Source organism: Neomonachus schauinslandi, chromosome 4, assembly GCF_002201575.2.
Source record: "Neomonachus schauinslandi chromosome 4, ASM220157v2, whole genome shotgun sequence".
Classification (NCBI taxonomy): Eukaryota; Metazoa; Chordata; class Mammalia; order Carnivora; family Phocidae; genus Neomonachus; species Neomonachus schauinslandi.
Genome location: NC_058406.1, coordinates 37183994 through 37203940, shown reverse-complemented (window position 1 = coordinate 37203940; position 19947 = coordinate 37183994). Strand labels below are relative to the sequence as shown.

Below are 19947 nucleotides of genomic sequence, written 5' to 3'. Positions count from 1 at the left end.
ACTAGTACAGAGGAGAATAAAACATAATATGTTGAAAGTTTGATAATCATTAAAAAATCAAGAGAACCCATTTCAAACAAGCTAATGAAAGTCAGTGATCAGGAAAGATTCAGTTGAAAATAAAATCCAGGTGAAAAGGGAGCAAATGATTTTCACATTTATTCAAGAAAATGTAAGATCACTTCAACAAAGACCCCAGTCCTTTTGCTATTATGTCTAAATCCCAGACTCTGGTGCTTTCTGGCAGAAATAAGGAAATAGAGGGAAACACAGAATATAGAATAGGCAGGATAAATAGAAAACACTAAATTTATACCCAACCATATCAGTTAGGTACATTAAATACAAACAGAATAAACATTATAATTGAACACAATGATTGTCATATTGAGTAAAAATGCCAATATATGGTTATTTCAAAACACCTCTTAAATATGAACAGAAAGGTTGAGTCATGCTCTGTCTTTCATCAGTAGGCACATAATGCCTGATTAGTTCATATTCTTTCTCACTTGCTCTTTGTAGCAATTCCAATGCCTAGATGCTTTATTTATTTATTTATTTTTGCCTAGATGCTTTAAATAGCAGAAATAAGAGTAAATGTGACTTAATCCTACCAGCTTATCCTGTACAGAAATGCATGTTTTTAGGTAAAACTCCTTGTGGAGATAATCCAGGTAAAGCAGAAGGTCATTGTTGGGCCAGATCATGGAAAACCAGGCTAAGCTGTGTAGACTTTATCCTGGAATCCAGGAGTCATGAATACAGATGCATTCAAGGTGATAAAATTAGAACATAATCCAAGTCCTCATTTGCTTTGTTAACAAAATGATCTCAGAACAAAAATAGCAAACTACCATTGAAGATACAATTATTAAAGAATGATAAAGAATTTTTTTCTCTTTTCCACTTTTTCATAACTGTACTCAGCTACATTTTCAGAGCATATACCATTATATGCTATAATACTGTACTCTCTCCTTTATATTCTTCATTTAAAGCTCCACATGTAAATACTTAATGTTTTTTATTTTATGTCAATGTCTTCTCCAATCATTTCAGTTGTCTGAAGCTCTTTCCCTAGTAGATTCCTAAGGAGGCTCATGGGACAGATATTCCCAGAGTTGCATGATAATGATATTTTGTCTGTAGTCTTTATGCCTGAAAGTTACTTTGGCTGGATATAAAAATCCTTGGCTTACATTTTCTTTATTTTATTTTTGTTTAATTTTTTATTTTTTTTAAAGATTTTATTTATTTATTTGACAGAGAGACACAGCGAGAGAGGGAACACAAGCAGGGGGAGTGGGAGAGGGAGACGCAGGCTTCCAGCAGAGCGGGGAGCCCGATGCAGGGCTCCATCCCAGGACCCCGGGATCATGACCTGGGCCGAAGGCAGACATTTAATGGCTGAGCCACCCAGGCGCCCCACATTTTCTTTATTTTAAATATGTTTCTTGGTTTTGACACAGGATGTTGCTGTCGAAATCCGCTTAAAATCCAGTTTTCTTTCCCTTGTGAGTGACTTGCTCTTTTAGCCTGGAAATCCAATTGTGGGCCTTTTTTCCCCTTCATTTTTAAAGTTTAGTAATAATACCAGAATACATCATGTGTTGATTATTCTGGATTGATTTTTTTCCCAATGTATGTCATGTGTCTTTCATTATTTTGTGAATATTTTCTTTTTATTTTTTAATTAAATTTTTCTTTTTTAATTTAAATTTTACTTAGTTAACATAAAGTGCGATATTGGTTTCTGGAATAGAATTCAGTGATTCATCACCTACACTCAACACCCAGTGCTCATCACAAGAAGTGCCCTCTTTAATCCCCATAACCCATTTAGACCATCCCCCACTCACCTCCCTCCATCAACCCTCAGTTTGTTACCTATCATTAAGAGTATCTTATGGTTTCTTTTCCTCTCTCCTTTTTACCCCCTTCCCATATGTTCATCTGTTTTCTTTCATAAATTCCACATATAAGTGAGATCATATGGTATTTGTCTTTCTCTGGCTGACTTATTTCACTTAGCATAATACACTCTAGCTCCAGCCATGTTGTTGCAAATGGCAAGATTTCATTATTTTTGATGAATGAGTAATATTCCATTGTGTGTATATATATATATATATATATATATATACACCACATCTTTATCCATTCATCAGTGGATGGACATTTGGACTCTCTCCATAGTTTGGCTGTTGTCAATAATGCTGCTATAAACATCAGGGTGCATGTACTCCTTTGATTCTGTATTTTTGTGTCCTTTGCATAAATACCTAGTAGTGCAATTGCTGTATCATACGGTAGTTCTATTTTTAACTTTCTGATGAACCTCCATACTGTTCTCCAGAGTGGCTGCACCAGTTTGCATTCCACCAACAATGCAAGAGAGTTCCCCTTTCTCCACATCCTCTCCAACACCTGTTGTTTCTTGTGTTGTTAATTCTAGCCATCTGACAGGTGTGAGATGGTAGCTTATTGTGGTTTTGATTTGTATTTCCCTCGTGATGAGTGACGTTGAGCATTTTTTCATATGTCTGTTAGCCACCTGGATGTCTTCTTTGGCAAAGTGTCTATTCATGTCCCATGCCTATTTCTTAACTGGATTATTTGTTTTTTTTGATATTGAGTTTGATAAGTTCTTTATAGATTTTGGATAATAACCCTGTATCAGATATGTTGTTTGCAAATATCTTCTTCCATTCTATAGCCTACCTTTTAGTTTTGTTGATTATTTCCTTCACAAGTTGAAGCTTTTTATTTTGATGTTCATTTTTGCTTTTGTTTCCCTTGCCTCTGGAAACGTGTCTAGTAAGAAGTTGCTATAGCTGAGGTCAGAGAGGTTTCTGCCTGTGTTCTTCTCTAAGATTTTGATGGATTCTTGTCTCGCATTTAGGTCTTTCATCCATCTTGAATTTACTTTTGTGTATGATGTAAGAAAGTCTTCCAGTTTCATTCTTCTGCATGTTGCTATCCAGTTTTCCCAGCACCGTTTGTTGAAGAGACTGTCTTTTTTCCATTGGATATTCTTTCCTGCTTTGTTGAAGATTAGTTGACCATATAGTCCAGGTCCAATTCTGGGTTTTCTATTCTGTTCCATTGAACAATGTGTCTGTTTTTGTGCCAGTACTATACTGTCATGATGACTACAGCTGTGTAATATAGCTTGAAATCCAGAATCATGCTGCCTCCAGTTTCTTCTTTTTTGGGATTGCTTTGGCTATTTGGGGTCTTTTGTGGTTCTATACAAATTTTAGGATTGATTGATCTAGCTCTGTAGAAAATGCTGGTATTTTGATAGGGATTGCATTAAATGTATAGATTACTTTGGGTAATACAGACATTTTAACAGTGTTTGTTCTTCCAATCCATGAGCATGGAATGCTTTTCCATTTCTTTGTGTCCTCTTTAATTTCTTTCATAAGTGTTCTATAGTTTTCAGAGTACATATTTTTACCTCTTTAGTTAGGTTTATTCCTAGGAATCTTATTGTTTTTGGTGCAATTGCAAATGGGATAGATTCTTGATTTCTTTTTCTGCTGCTTCATTATTGGTGTATAGAAAGTCAACAGATTTCTGCACATTGATTTTATAACCTGCAACTTTGCTGAATTCATGTATTAGTTCTAGCAATTCTTTGGTAGAGTCTTTAAGGTTTTCTACATAGAGTATCATGTCATCTGCCAATAGTGAAAGTTTGACATCTTCCTTGCTGATTTGGATGCCTTTTATTTCTTTTCTTTCTGATTGCTGAGGCTAAGACTTTCAGTACTATGTTAAATAGTAATGGTGAGAGTAGACATCCTTGTTTTGTTCCTGACCATAGAGGAAAAGCCCTCAGTTTCTCCCCATTGAGGATGGTATTAGCTGTGGGTCTTTCATATATGGCTTTTATGATGTTGAGGTATGTTTCTTCTATACCTACTGTGTTGAGAGTTTTTATCAAGAATGGATTTTGTCAAATGTTTTTTCTGCATTTATTGGCAAGATCGTATGGTTCTTATCTTTTATTTATGTGGTGTATCACATCAATTGATTTGTGAATATTGAACCAATCCTGCAGCCCAGGAATAAATCCCACCTGATTGTGGTGAATAATTCTTTTAATGTACTGTTGAATTAGATTTGCTAGTATTTTATTGAGAATTTTTGCATCCATCTGCATCAGGGATATTGGCCTGTAATTCTCCTTTTTAGTGGTGTCTTTGTCTGGTTTTGGAATCCAGGTAATGCTGGCCTCGTAGAATGAGTTTGGAAGTTTTCCTACAATTTCTATTTTTTTTTTTTTGAACAGTTTGAGAAGAATAGGTATTAACTCTTCTTTAAATGTTTTAGAGTTCCCCTGGGAAGCCATCTAGCCCAGGACTTTGTTTGTTGGGAGATTTTTGATTATCGATTCAATTTCTTTGCTGGTTAAGGGTCTGTTCACATTTTCTGTTTCTTCCTGTTTCAGTTTGGTAGTTTGTAAGTTTCTAGGAATTTGCCTGTTTCTTCCAGATTGCCCAGTTTGTTGCATATAATTTTTCATAGTATTCTCTTGTGATCGTTTGTATTTCTGTGGTATTGGTTATGCTCTCTCCTCTTTCATTTGTGATTTTATCTATTTGGGTCCTTTCTGTTTTGGTAAATTTGGCTAGGGGCTTATCAATTTTAATAATTCTTTTGAAGAACCAGCTCTTAGTTTCATTGATCTGTTCTACTGGGTTTTTTGTTTGTTTGTTTCTATATCATTTATTTCTGCTCTAATCTTTATTATTTCCCTCTTCTGCTGGCTTTAGACTTCATTTGCTGTTCCTTTTCTAGCTCCATTAGGTGTAAGGTTAGGTTGTGTATTTGAGACTTTTCTTGCTTCTTGAGATAAGCCTGTATTGCAATATACTTCCCTTTTGGGCCTGCCTTTGCTGCATCCCAAAAGTCTTGGACTGTCATGTTTTCATTTGCTTCCATGTATTTTTTTAATTTCTTCTTTAATTTCGTGGTTAACCCACTCATTCTTTAGTAGGATTTTCTTTAACCTCCATGTATTTGAGGTCTCTCCAAATTTTTTCTTGTGGCTTTATAGTGTTGTGGTCTGAAAATATGCATGGTATGATCTTGATCTTTTTGTACTTGTTGAAGGCTGATTTGTGAACCAGTATGTGATCTGTTCTGGAGATTGTTCCATGTGCACCCAAAAAGAATGTATACTCTGCTGCTTTAGGATGAAATGCTCTGAATATATCTGTTAAGTCCATCTGGTCCAGCGTGTCATTCAAAGCCATTGTTTCCTTGTTGATTTTCTGCTTAGATGATCTGTCCATTGCTGTAAGTGGGCTGTTAAAGTCCCCTGCTATTATTGTATTATTATCAGTGAGTTTTCTTTATGTTTATTATTAATTGATTTATATATTTGGGTGCTCCCAAGTTGGGAGCATAAATATTTACAATTATTAGATCTTCTTGATGGATAGACCTCTTAATTATGATATAATGCCCTTCTTTATCTCTTGTTACACTCTGTTTTAAAATCTAGTTTGTCTGATATAAGTATGGCTATTCCAGCTTTCTTTTGATATCCATTAGCATGATAGATGGTTCTTCTTCCCCTCACTTTTTTTTTTTAAAGATTTTATTTATTTGACAGAGACACAGCGAGAGCAGGAACACAAGTGGGGGGAGTGGAAGAGGGAGAAGCAGGCTTCCCTGCGGTGCAGGGAGCCCGATGTGGGGCTCAATCCCAGGATCCTGGGATCAGGACCTGAGCCGAAGGCAGATGCTTAACGACTGAGCCACCCAGGCGCCCCTTCCCCTCACTTTCAATCTGCAGGTGTGTTGAGGTCTAAAATGAATCTCTTGTAGACAGCATATTGATGGATCTTCTTTTTTTATCCATTCTGATACCCTCTGTCTTTTGATTGGAGCATTTAGTCCATTTACATTAAGAGTGATTATTGAAAGATATGAATTTAGTGTCATTGTGTTACCTGTAGTGTTGGTGTTTCTGGTGATGTTCTCTGGTCCTTTCTAGTCTTTGTTGCTTTTGTTCTTTTTCCCCACTCACAGAGTCCCCCTGAATATTTCTATAGGGCTGGTTTAGTGATTATGAACTCCTTTAGTTTTTGTTTGTCTGGGAAACTCTTTCTCTCTCCTATTCTGAATGACAGCCTGGATGGATAAAGTATTCTTGGCTGCATATTTTTCCCATTCAGCACATTGAATATATCCTGCCACCCTCTTCTGGCCTGCCAGGTTGCTGTGGATAGATCTGCTGTGAACCTGATCTGTTTTCCCTTGTAGGTTAAGGACTTTTTTCTCCCTTGCTGCTTTCAGGATTCTTTAGTTGCCTCTGTATTTTGTGAATTTGACAATGATATGCCTTGGCAATGGCCAGCTTTTGTTGAATTTAATGGGGGTTCTCTGTGATTCTTGGATTTTGATGCCTGTATCTTCCCCAGATTAGGGAAGTTTTCAGCTATAATTTGCTCAAATAAACCTTCTGCCCCTTTTCCTCTATTTTCATCTTCTAGGACTCCTATGATACAAATGTTTTTCCATTTTAATAAATCGCTGAGTTCCCTAAGTCTATCTTCATGATCCATTACCTTTGTTTTCATCTTCTTTTTAGCTTCTTTATTTTCCATAATTTATCTTCTGTATCACTGATTTGTTCCTCTGCTTTGTCCATCCTCATTTTTATGGCATCCATTGGGTTTGCATCTCAGTTATAGCATTTTTAATTTTGGCCTGACTAGATTTTAGTTCTTTTATCTCTATAGTAAGGGATTCTCTAGTGTCATCTATGCTTTTTTCAAGCCCAGTTAGTATCCTTATAATTGTTTTAAATTCTTTTAAATTTGTTCTCTTACTATTGGGGTAAAAGATGGCTACCAGTGATTTTTTGCCTACTAGTATTCTCACGCCTGTGTAGTTTCTTCCCACCACACGTGAATAAGGCTGATCTGTGCAAACAATAGACTATTGAAGAAATAACAGTGTATGACTTCTGAGGCTAGATCAAAAAGACATTAAAGCTTCTTTCTTGTTCTCTCATAAGAACATTTACTCTTGGGAAGACAAATTGTCAGGCCATGAAGACATAGGTAATATATTTTCCATCTGTTTTGTGAGCATGACTTTTCTGGCATGCTTTCATTGAGGGCTCCTTACTTGGTCTTTTTTTTTCCCCTCTTAAAACTTTTTATGAAATTTAACCCATTTATGATTACTTTATAAAATATTTTTTCCTAAACTTTTAAAAAGGCACATAGGATTTAGATTAATTTTTCTAAATGTGTAGTTTGAGAGCTCTTTTTTCTGTCTTCATCATTTGTTCCAAAAGTATGGCAGCTTAGTTTCTGACATTTCCTGGCTTGCTTTTTCTACCCAATTTTTATGTAGAAATTTTCTTCCCTTTGTTTTTACTTCCCTGTTCAATTTGTATTCTTTTTCCAGATGTTTATACTCAGTGTAAAGTTTTATCTTGGAAGATGACTTTGGCGTGTTAGTTTTGAGAGTTAATGGGTCCCAGACTGCTCTAGCTCCTTCAGAATTTATTGTAAATCCTTTGTATTCATTACTATGAGAGTGGGAAAACCTATTCTGGCTTCACTTTCTGAATTGGCCCACCAACCTTTTGAGTGAATACTCTCTTTTGTTACTTTGAAGTTATTTGGTTTATCAGATGCTTCAATGTTTTCCTCTGATTTGTCCTCCACAGATGGTGTTACCATCTCATGTACCTACTGGGGGTTTACAAATGTCTCCTGATATTTTGGAGTTCATGGGAATATCTTGTCACTTAATTTTCTTGCAGATGTTTCCCATGGATTTTTTAATACTGCTATTCTAGGTAATTAAAAAAGTTATTTCAGTATAATTTACTTTAATCCTAAGTTCTACAGCACAGTGAGTTTTTAAAAAGTGAACCCCTGGGTAAACAGCATCCAGGTCAGACACATGAGATTACCAGCACCCCAGAAATGCCTCTGGTGCCTCTTTTCAGTCACTACACAACCTACATTCTAATATCTAACAACATATAGACTAGTTTTATGTGTTTTTGAACATTTCATAAATGGAATCATATGGTATTTATCCTTTTGTATTTAGTTTCTTTTGCTGATCATTATGTTTGTGACATGCATGTGCTTCATTTTTATTATTATATGCTGGGAATCAGCAAACTACAGTCCACAGACAAATTCCAGACTTTTAAATTTTAAATAAAGTTTTATTGGAACATGAATAGACCCATTTGTTTATATATTATATATGGCTGTTCTCAAGTTACAATAGCAGAGATGAGCACTTGTAACAAAGAGCACATAATTTGCAAAGCTGAACATATATACTATTTGGCCCTTGAAAGAATAGTTTGCCAACCTTTGCTTTATAGTATTCCAATAAGAATAGCAAAATTTATCAGTTAATTCTTTTTATTGGGGGCTAATACTAATAGTACTGCTATCATTATTATATATGTTCTTTGATGAACATATATATGTATTCCTGTTGGATATATACCTAAAATGGAGTTGCTGGGTCATAAGGAAGGAATGTAGAATATACTGCCGAAGAGTTTTTTCAAAGTGTTCCAGTATCAGTGGTTGAGAGTTCTAGTTTTCTATGTCCTTGCTAACACACTGTATTTTCTGGGTTTTATTTCCCCATTATAGGTATTCCAGAGAGTATGAATTGATAATGCATTATGGTTTTGCTTTGCATATTCTGAAACTGTGTTGTTGGATGCATACAGATTTAAATTGTGGGGTTGTTTTTTTTTTCTGATTAATTGACCTTTGTCATTGTGAAATGTCTTTACCTCTAGGAAAGCTTCTTGCCTTCAAATATAGTTTGTCTGATATTATTATAGGCATATCAACTTTCTTTTGGTTGATGTTGATCGGTACTTTTCATTCTTTTACTTTTACCCCTTCTGTGTCCTTATATTTAAGATGGTGTGTCTTATGTAGTTGGGTTTTGTATTATTCAGTATTTACCTTTATTTAGTGTAATCATTTAATTACTGATATTGTTGGGTTTATACCATCTTCTATTTTTTTATCTGATAGATCTATTCATGTTTGTTTTTTAAATCTCCTGCATATCTCCTTTAACAAGATATTTTTATTCCCTCTCCTCCCTCTTTTAACTCATAGGGTATGTATTTGCTTATTATTCTTTTAATGTTGCCCTATAAAATATATGTATCCTCTATTACAATCTAATACAATTTTTTTCTTTACCAGTTTTTTTGATAATGCTAGAATTTTAGAACACTTATACTCCTTTTAAACGCCTTTCTTTTTTAAAGTTATTGTCATACATTTTAATTCTGTATGTATTTTGGATTCCACAATGCATTGATACTATTATTTTGTATAATAATATTTATTTATATTTGCCTACATATTTTGTATAGTAATATTTATATTTGCCTACATATTCATCTTTTTTGGTGCTTTTTAGTTTTGAATTCTCTTTTCATTTTGGATCATTTCCCATTTGCCTGAAGAAGTCCCCTTAGTGTTTTTTTTGTACAGTCTGCTTTTGGAAATTTTTCTCATTTTTATTTACTTATTTTTATTACTTATGTGTTTATTTATGTATCCACTAAATCTGTGAAGACTTTTTCCTCACTGGATATAGATGTATATGTTGACAGATGCTTTTCTTCCTGTACTTTAAAAATACCATTTTGTTATCTTATGACTTCCATTATTTCCTTGATAAGCCTGTTGTCAGTCTTAACCCTTTCTGCTTGTATGTCTTTTATCTCTGGCTTCTTTTAGTATTTTCTCTTGTCCTTAGTTTTGAAAGATTTGGTTTTATTTATTATTATTAACCCTGCCCAGAGTTTCTTGAATCTGTGAATTCATTACTTAAATTAGTTTGGGGAATTCCAGCCCTTTATTTCTTCAAATATGCTATATGACCTTACCTTTATTCCTTACTTCTTGGGTGTCCAATTACATCTGTTAGACCTTTTGATTATCTCCCACAGTTTCTTGCACTTCTTTCTTCATTTATCATTCTACTTTCTCTTTTATTAGCATTTCCTATGAACCTATATTCTACTTCACTGATCTTGTCTTCTACTGTTTCCAATATACTGTTAAACCCATCTATTAAGTTCTTTATTTCTATTTAATGTTTAGATATAAAATGTCTCTTTGATTAATTCTTATAAATGCCAATGTTTCTGGAAAATCTTAACCTTTATGTGTATTTTGTCCAACTTTTCATCTGTTTTCTTGAACGTATTGATCATAGTTAGTATAAAGTGCTTATCTCCTAATTCTGACACCTGGGTTGCACTTGTGATCTGCTTCCTTTGTCTTTTTTACTCTTGTGTACTGTCCTGACTATACTGCCTTGACTGTACTACTTATTTCATAATTAAATTCTAGACATTTTTTCTAAAAGAGCTTTAGATCTTTCCAGATGATGAGAGGGTTCCCTCTTTCCTCTATTAGGCAAGTAGCATCAAATCTTTCGCCTTTTAACCTTGATTCAAAAGAGACCAAACTAATTTGAGGCTATATTGATGTTTTGGTAAATCTCAGTTTATCCTTAATCAGACTTTCATTAAATCTCACTTCAGCTGTCTTTTTTTGGTAATTAGCCTCCAGTGCTTTCAAGCCAGAGTGTTTTGGGTCTTTGTCTTCTCAGTACCAAGAAACTGAGGCAATTTCTCTCCTACTTCTCAGAGAGTTTAGGTTTAGTTCCTTACATTTCCATACCAGGAACCTTCAGAAAATATTCATATATTTGAGTCCCCCTCTCATCTCTGTTTTTATGACATCAGCTCTGCATAATCATCAAAATGTCTGCTGGTTTCTCTGTCTGCCAGCACCAGCTCTACAACCAGTTCTAGCTGCTCCCAGAAATCAGGTACCCTCAGGTAAATGTGATTGCAACCGGTCAAGTACCAATTCACTACATTTCAAGGCTTTCAGCTGTCACCTGCTTTGTTACCAAAGTCTTTTTTTCCTGACAGATGTTTGTCTTTTAATTACCATCTAATTATATGGCATGGATCTTTTGCTTTTCAGTCATTTTTTGGATTAATTTGTTGCCCCCCAACCTGGCATAGCTTCAGAATTTGGTAAATATTGTGACAAGACACTTTTATGTGTTTGAGGCTCTTCTAGCTCTCAGTTTTACTTCTCGAGTGTGGTGTGATTCACAAAAAATTCTGCTGGGTACTCCCTCCCCAGAAATAGCCTTTGCCTGAGCCAAGACCAGATACTTCAGCCTAGCTAGTCCCAGATTGTCAAGTCTTTCCAGTTTAAAAACAGTTACAGGTCCTTAAGTGTCAATACTATCTCCAGGGTTTTTGCCTCTTGTGTTTTGAGGGCCTCTAGCTCTAGTAGATATTTATCTCTTAAGTACCATGAAACTGTAGGAACATTTGGATACTTTTGGGTTATCTCTATACTCTCTAGTCCCATGCAGCTCCATAAATCAATAAAGGTCATAACTGAGAAACTGGTTGTACATCTTAGGCCTCATAATATTCCAGTTACATTACTCCACTCTTTTACAACCATCAAAAACTTTGTTGGTTTATCTGGGTCGCAGCAATGGCCTTTGTTCTAATAGAAGCTCTGGTTCGTAGCCTGTGCTCAGGATATGCAAACGCTTTGAGGAAAAATGGTGGTGCAGATCATCAGTCCACCTTTGAAAGTTTCTCTCCTCTGAAATGTTAGTATCACTGGTGTTCACTTTTTTTTCATCTTTCTAATAGCTTAAAATATATAAATTTATATTTGTTTCTGGCTTTTCTAGTTTTCAACAGGAGTATTGGTCTGCCATGAATTATTCCATCTAACCCCAAAACAATTTCTGCATGTTTTTATGAGGGGATTTGTGCCTTTAAATATTATTTGTTTTTTATTGCTACCATAACAAATTACCACAAGCTTAGTAGATCAAATTGATTATCTTACATTTCTATAGACCTGGCATGGCTCTCACTGGGCTAAAATCAAGGTGTCAGCAGAGCTGTTTTCTTTACAGAGTTTCCAGGGAAGGATCAATTCCCTTGCCTTTTCCAGCTCCTGGTGACCATCCACGTTCCTTGGCATGTGGCCACTTTCCTCCATTTGCAAAGGCAGCAGCGTTGCATCTCCTTGACCCTTATTCTTTTTTAAAAAGATTTATTTTTTTGAGACAGAGAGAAAGAGAGAGCAAGTACACATGGGGCAAGGGACAGAAGGAAAGAATCTTCAAGCAGACTCCCCCCTGAGTGAGGACCCCTATATGGGGCTCGATCTCATGATCCATGAGATCACGACCTGAGCCGAAACCAAGAGTTGAATGCTCAACCAACTGAACCGCCCAGGTGCCCCTTGATCCTAATTCTTAATCACATCTCCCTCTGTCTGACCACAGCCATGAAAGGTTTTTCTGTTTTTAATAACTCATTTGATTAAATTGGGCCCAGACAGATAATCCAAGGTAATTCTCCCTTGTCAAGATCCTTAACCTTAGTCAAATCTGCAAAATTCCCTACTGCTATGTAAGGTAACATATTCATTGGTTCTGAGAATCAAGGCTTGGACATCTTTGGGCACCCTTATTCTGCCTACCACACGCTGTCACTAACATCTTCCTAGAATCCCCTTCTCTGGCAATTTTTAAGATTTTTTCATTGTTATTTCTTTTCAGCACTTTAATATTATACACTTAGCTGTGATTTTCTCTTATTTTTATCCAGTTTGGCCTTTGTAGTACTTCTCAAAAAGCACATGTTAGACTTGTTCCCTTTGTACCATATGCCTCTTAAGGTCTTTTAATTCCTGGACATTTTCTGATGGGTATGTTTTATATTATGAATATATTCCAATCTGTGACATACATGTTTGTTTTTTTAATAAGAGTCCTTTTGTGAATAGAAGTTCTTAATTTAATTTAGCCCAATTTTCCCCTCCTTTTGGTTGGTGTTTTAGTTAGTGCTTTCTTTACATCCATATAGGAAAACTTCAGTTAACCATGATTCTGAAGATATTCCCCCATTAAAAAAATATTTTATCATGTTGCCTTTCACATTAGATCTACAGTGCATGTGGATTTGATTTGTATGTATAATGTGAGACTTGGATGAAGGTTTATTTTTTTCCCCTATGTTTATGATCCATCATCTTTTTCTCAAATGGCCATTCTTTTCCTCACTCTGTTTACATGGAGATGGTCCTGGATTCTGTTCTTTTCCATTGGGACTGTATATATGTGAGTCTCTTTCTGGATTTTCATCTGTTTCTTTGGCTTCTTCATTTTGTACTAAATCATACTTTCTCAATTGCTATAGGTTTATATTAACTCTTGATATCTAATGGCAGAGGTTCTTCAGCTTTGTTCTTGCTTGCAGATTGCTATGGTTATTCTTTGTTCTTTGAATTTTCATCTGCATTCCAAAACCAGCTTGTCTGTTTTAAAAAAACATGCTATGATTTTGACTGAGATTACATTAAATCTGTGCTTTAACTAGGGGAGAACTGACATCTTACCAATATTGAGTCTTACAATCCATGAAAATGGTGTCTTTTAAAATCAATTTAGATATTTAATTTCTCCCAATTATGTCATAATTATCATAGTTGCATTTCTTTCAGTAGATATATTCCTAGATGTTGGATATTTTAATGCTATTATAAATTGTATATTTTAAAATTGTATCTTCTATTTGGTTTTAGTATAATGGCTGTAATAGATTTTTGTATAATGACCTTGTATCCAGTGACTTTACATTCACAAATTAATGTTAATATATGGTAGTTCTTTCGTGTTTGTATGTATAATATAATCTGTAAAGAATGACAGTTTTATTTCTCCCTCTTTAATCTTTATGCCTTTTATTTCTTTTTCTTGCCTTATTGCACTATGTAGGGTTTCCAAAGCAATATGAAATGGATGTGGTGATAGAGGGCATCCTGTTTTGTTTGCCATCCAAAGAAGGATTTTTATAATTCAACATTAAGTATATGTGTGCTATACATTTTTTGTAGGTATTCTTTGCCAGATTACAGAAATGCCTTCTATTCTTTTTCCTGATTTTTTTTTTAAAGATTTTATTTATTTATTTGACAGAGAGAGACACAACGAGAGAGGGAACACAAGCAGGGGGAGTGGGAGAGGGAGAAGCAGGCTCCCCGCAGAGCAGGGAGCCGGATGCGGGACTCGATCCCAGGACCGTGGGATCATGACCTGAGCTGAAGGCAGTCGCTTAACCAACTGAGCCACCCAGGCGCCCCTGATTTTTTTTTTAATTTTTATTGTAAGTGTATGAATTTTATGACATTAAGATGATTAAATGCTTTTTCTCTTTATTTTAATGTGGTAAATTGCTTATTTGATTATCCAAATGTTAACCCATGCTTGCATGCTTGGAACAAAACTCTTGGTCATTTATATATTTATAGATATATATATTTATACACACACACTTACACACACACACACATACTCTACTGGTTTTGATTTGCTAATATTTTACCTAGGATTTTTATATCTAAGTTAATGATAGTGATTGGTCTGTAAGTTTCCTTTCTTTTAATGTCTTCCTTAAGTTTTGGCTGGCCTCACAAAAATGATTTGGGAGGGGTGCCTGGGTGGCTCAGTTAGTTAACCATCCCACTCTTGTTTTTGGCTCAAGTCATGCTCTTATGGGTCATGAGATGGAGCCCTGCGTCCGGCTCCCTGCTTGGGGGGGAGTCTACTTGAAGAGTCTCTCCTGCTGCCCCTCCTGCCACTTGCTCGCTCACACTCTCTCTCACTCTCAAATAAATAAGTTTTTTAAAAAAATGATTTGAGCACTGGGTGTTATACTCAACTGATGAATTATTGAACTCTACATCTGAAAATAATGATGTATACTATATGTTGATTAATTGAATTTAAATTATAAAAAAAAAAAAATTTGGAAAATATTCCCAATCATTCTCTGGAAGAGTTTGTGTAAGATTATTTATTTCTTAAATGTTTTTAAATAAGCCCATCTTTGTAGGAGAATTTTTGATAAAGATTTAATTTGCTAATTTTTTTCACTGCAGCCCAGATAACATACTTTGTATGATTTCAGTCCTTTTAAATTTATTGAAATTCATTTTATGGTTTAATGTATGGTCTCTGCTGAAAAATTTGTCATGTATACTTGAGAAGAATGTATATTCCACTATTGTCTAGAGTGTGTTCTATAGATGTTAGATCTAGTTCATTTATAGTGTTGTTCAAGTCTTCCATTTCCTTGTTGATCCGTTGTTGGAAGTGAAGTACTGAAATCTCCAACTAATTTATTGTATGAGTTTTTCATTCTCATATTGTGTGAGTCAGGATTCTCCAAGGAAACAGAAGCAAAAGAACGTGTGTATGTATGTGTGTGTATTTATATACATATACACATATATGGAGAGAGAGAAATTTTAAAGAGCTGGCTCATGCAATTCTGGAAGCTTGGTAAGTCCAAAATCTGATGAGGTAGGCTGGATACTCAGGGGAGAGTTGTAGTTCAAATCCAAAAGCAGTCTACTGGCAGAATTCCTTCTTCCTTGGGGGAGGTCAACCTTTGGTCCCTTAAGGCCTTCAACTGACTGGATGAGGCATGCCCACATTATGAAAGTCAGTCTCTTTTACTCAAAGTCCATTCATGTAAATGTTAATCTCCTCCATAAAAGCCTTATGGAAATGGCCAGAATAATGTCCAACCAAGTATCTAGGCACCATGGCTGAGCCAAGTTGACATATATAATTAACCATCACATGTTTTTCACACTCTGCCTCTAGCAATTTGTCAAAGTTACCATTTAAGTATTCTTTAAGTGGTCTTCCCTTCAGACTTTATTATTCTCTATTACACTTATAATATAAAACATCACATGTTTTTCACACTCATCACTTTTTCACACTCTGCCTCTAGCAATTTGTCAAAGTTACCATTTAAGTATTCTTTAAGTGGTCTTCCCTTCAGACTTTATTATTCTCTATTACACTTATAATATAAACCAGGTTATAAAATTAGAAAAACCTCAGGGTGCCTCGGTGGCTCAGTTGGTTAAGTCTTGGACTCTTGGTTTCAGCTCAGGTCATGATCTCACAGTCGTGAGATAGAGCCCCGCATGGAGCTCCACACTCAGGACAGAGTCTGCTTCAGATTCTCTCTTCCTCTCCCTCCCACTCACTCACTCTCTCTCTCAAATAAAGAAAGAAAGAAAGAATTAGAAAAACCTCAATTCAAAGTTAGTCCTTCAACTTCTTTTCCTTTTGTCTTTAAGCAAGCAAGTCTACCTAAATTTTCTCTATGTTATGAATTAAGAAATTAAAGCCATTAAGGCTAACTGATTGTCCAGGGTGATAATGCATATTAGAACTAATGATCAAATTCTATTTGAATTCTTATCTTGCACACAATTCACTATAAATAATGTATTGAATTTGATAGCAATAGAATACACCTTATGGGTATTTTAACTATATATGAGAATTTCATGTGTTTGAGAATGACAGGTGTATATTTTATTTAAACACTATGTAATTAGTGAGATTGCTGCCTTTTAGTTCTGGATATGTTTTAGACTAACCACTTTTGTCCCTAAATTTTTCGGTTTGCAAGCATGAGTAGATACCTTTTATTTCTTTGTCCCAGGGGTAGTCTAAGTAAGATGTCAATCACATGCAAAAGGTATAGTGATCATTGATGAAAGGAATCTTTTTTTTTTTAAAAGATTTATTTATCTGCCAGAGAGAAAGAGAGAGAGGGGGGGAGAGTACAAGCAGGGGAAGTGGCAGGCAGAGGGAGAAGCAGGCTCCTTGCTAAGGAAGGAGCCCGATGTGGGACTCAATCCCAGGACCCTGAGATCATGACCTGAGCCGAGGCAGATGCTTAACCATCTGAGCCACCCAGGCGCCCCGATGAAAGGAATCTTAAGAGAACATTTAACTTAGTGCCAGTTTCAGGGAAGGAAATCCCACAGCTTCTTTTAATAATGTTTATTAATGACTTTTGCTGAAAGAAAAATGTTTCTTCGTGGAAATCCTGAGAAAGTTTCTTCTGGACTATATTATTTCGGAACACCCTCATAAAAAAAACAAGTAGATATTAGCTGAAAAATAGATACAGCTGAAAGTTTGAGCCTAATTTTCATATAGGAGAGTAATCTAATGGCTTGGGATGGAGGTTTTGATTTCATTTGCGTTGTAGGAGGCAGTATAATGTAAATCAAGTTAGATCTGAGTTTCAATTCCAGCTCTACCACTTAATAATGTATGACTTTGGCCAAGTTATTTAATTTTTTGGATTTCAGTACCTCCTATTTCATAAGGTTATCAAAGGCTTAAATGATACCCATGTAAAGAGGACCTAACACAGTCCTAGATACCTTACAGGAACTCAGCAAATATTGGTGTCATCCATTTTTTCTGTATTTACATGTTGGCAGATGGGAATGTTGGTAAGGAATAAGAGGGGAATCATTTCTCCTTGCCCCAGGAATGTATTTCCTGGCACTAATGAGAATGATACATCTCTTCAAATGCTTGTTTTACTGATAGTTAATAGCTTATAATAACGTGTGATTTTTTTTTTGCCTCTTTGCTTTTATATAATTTGACCTTTAAAAGAAAGACTATAACAGGACTCCTACAAGAGATATGTATATGTATTGAATATATATAAAATGTCACAAAATATAGTCTTAAAATTTGAAGGGAATAACCATGAAGATCATCTGGTCCTTTGTGTTTCTTGGGGCAGAATTCCCTTTCATGAACTTCTTGATCTAGATGTGTATCAATGCTCTGCATGAACAGTTTCAGTAATTGTGGTCTTACTTCCTCTAAAGGCAGTCATTCTGATTTTAGAATGCTCCATTAATTAGAACATTCTTCCCTATTTTGTCCTTTACTCTGTCTCCTAATAATTCGGCCCTTGCTCCTTTTTATTACCTGTAGAACTTCATAGAATAAACAACTTTGTTCCGCAGGTATACGGGAACCATATCTTGGTCATTTTTTTTATCTCATAGGATAGTAAGTACCCAACTCAAAATAGGGATTTATTTAATAAGGTTCAGATTTTTTAAGGTACTTTTATATATTTTTTCATATGTAAACTTTAAAATTTAGTCAATGTTTTTTATTACTGTTGGTCAAAAATTAATTTTTTCAACTGTATTGACAAAATTAAACAAGGAATATTGATTTATGCTTATGTGTGATATCACTTATATAATCCAGAAGTGAATAGCTTTTTCCAAGGAAAGAATTAAAAATTAGATATTATTTACATCTCTTTCATTCAGTGCTTCTTGTAGCATAATCTTTCTGAAGGTTGAAAAAATATTAGATTTTTAAAAATTTCTTACACTTTATTTTGTAGTGTCTTTTGCACTCATTACAGACAATTACATTTTCTGTAATGTTAATGCTCCACTTCACTGACTCATCAGACTGGACAAAAATAACCAACATCCAGCTATATGATATTTAAGAAGATCTAAAACCTAATAATAAGGAAAGATGGAAAATAGAAGGATAAATGCCATCCAAATACTAACTGAGAAAGCTATTGTAGTTATAGTAACAGTAAATCAAAAAAAGTTAAGGGAAAAAAAGCATTAATAGAAATAAATGGAGTTACTTCATAATTTAAAGGGTTCAGTTTCACCTAGAAGCTATAACAATTCTAAATATATATTCACATTTTCTGTGATTTTTAGACTTGCTCTATATTTTATTGCTTCCATTTTTTTAACTGAATGCTTTCTTCCCAATTTCATGCCATCGGCAAATTTTTTTAGAAACATTTTTCTTCATAATCTTTGTTCAGCAGATTTCTCACATAAAGTAAATGACTCCCTTATTAATACTAATTCTTATAGCAATCTGTTTGTGCTTACTAGCTTCTTTTGTTATCTAGTTGTCTTTATGTCTTTTCCTGTCCCACTAAGGGACAAGGGTTTTGGCTAGTAGTCGTGAAAGATATTTGATAGTAAATTATACAGAATTACCATACATAAGAACATAGTTGCAGTGGATGATATAGTTTGCAATCTATCTCTTTAGAATTCTATTTCTTATGTCCTGGAATGTGTCTTTTAGAAGTTAAGAACAGGCTGCCCATAAGAGGAGTAGCCATGTATTTTGATACCAACTACCTTGCCTTTCATTTTTGTTTCTTGTGGCTTATTGTTGCATTTTAGCTTATGAATAATAGGTACATGTTAGAATGCTTACATTTGCATAAGTTTCCCAGGTACTTATTCTTCAGAGTGCAGGAACAATCTTTTAGGAGTTCACATAACAATGTGTAAGGTATTACTATATATCTTACTACATATCATACAGTAACCATTCCTGTTCATTTATTGATGCAGGAAACATCTACCAGGTGTCTCGTCTTTGATAAGCCTTATTAGAAAAATATAATAAAACTATATTTTATTGAACAGAATAATGAATTCTCACCTACTCTTTTTTTCTTTCCTAAGAAATCCAAGCATTTAATTCATTTCTTATAATGGGGGAGAGGGAGGACATTTCCCAAAGAAACAGAGGCATCATTTTAATTATAAAATGAATTAATGGAAATCTTTAAATTTTTCAGGATGAGAGAGACCCAGAGAAAGAAGATGAACTGGAACTGAAAAGAGGTCTTTTATACAAAGACTCTGCCTATGACAGTGACCCAGAGTATAGGTATGAGCTAGATTAATGCAGCGTGTTGAGATCTTTCTCACAGCTGGCATAAATGTAACCTGCTTTTTAATCTGCTGGATTTGTGGGAAATTTAGACTCAAATTAATAATTAGTTATTAATAGGTTTTATTTTTATTTTTATTTTTATTTTTTTTAAAGATTTTTTTTTTATTTATTTATTTGAGACAGAGAGAATGAGAGACAGAGAGCATGAGAGGGAGGAGGGTCAGAGGGAGAAGCAGACTCCCTGCCGAGCAGGGAGCCCGA

General features: G+C 34.8%; 1 protein-coding gene across 1 annotated transcript in view; it reads left to right on the top strand.

The window, feature by feature from the left end:
* SPATA6 (spermatogenesis associated 6) overlaps positions 1 to 19947 on the top strand; it is a 145468-nt gene that overhangs the window by 113979 nt on the left and 11542 nt on the right. Inside the window, exon 12 of the mRNA XM_044913852.1 lies at positions 19589 to 19680. Within this exon, the coding sequence (XP_044769787.1) occupies positions 19589 to 19680 (92 nt within the window). The remainder of the gene's footprint in view (positions 1 to 19588; positions 19681 to 19947) is intronic.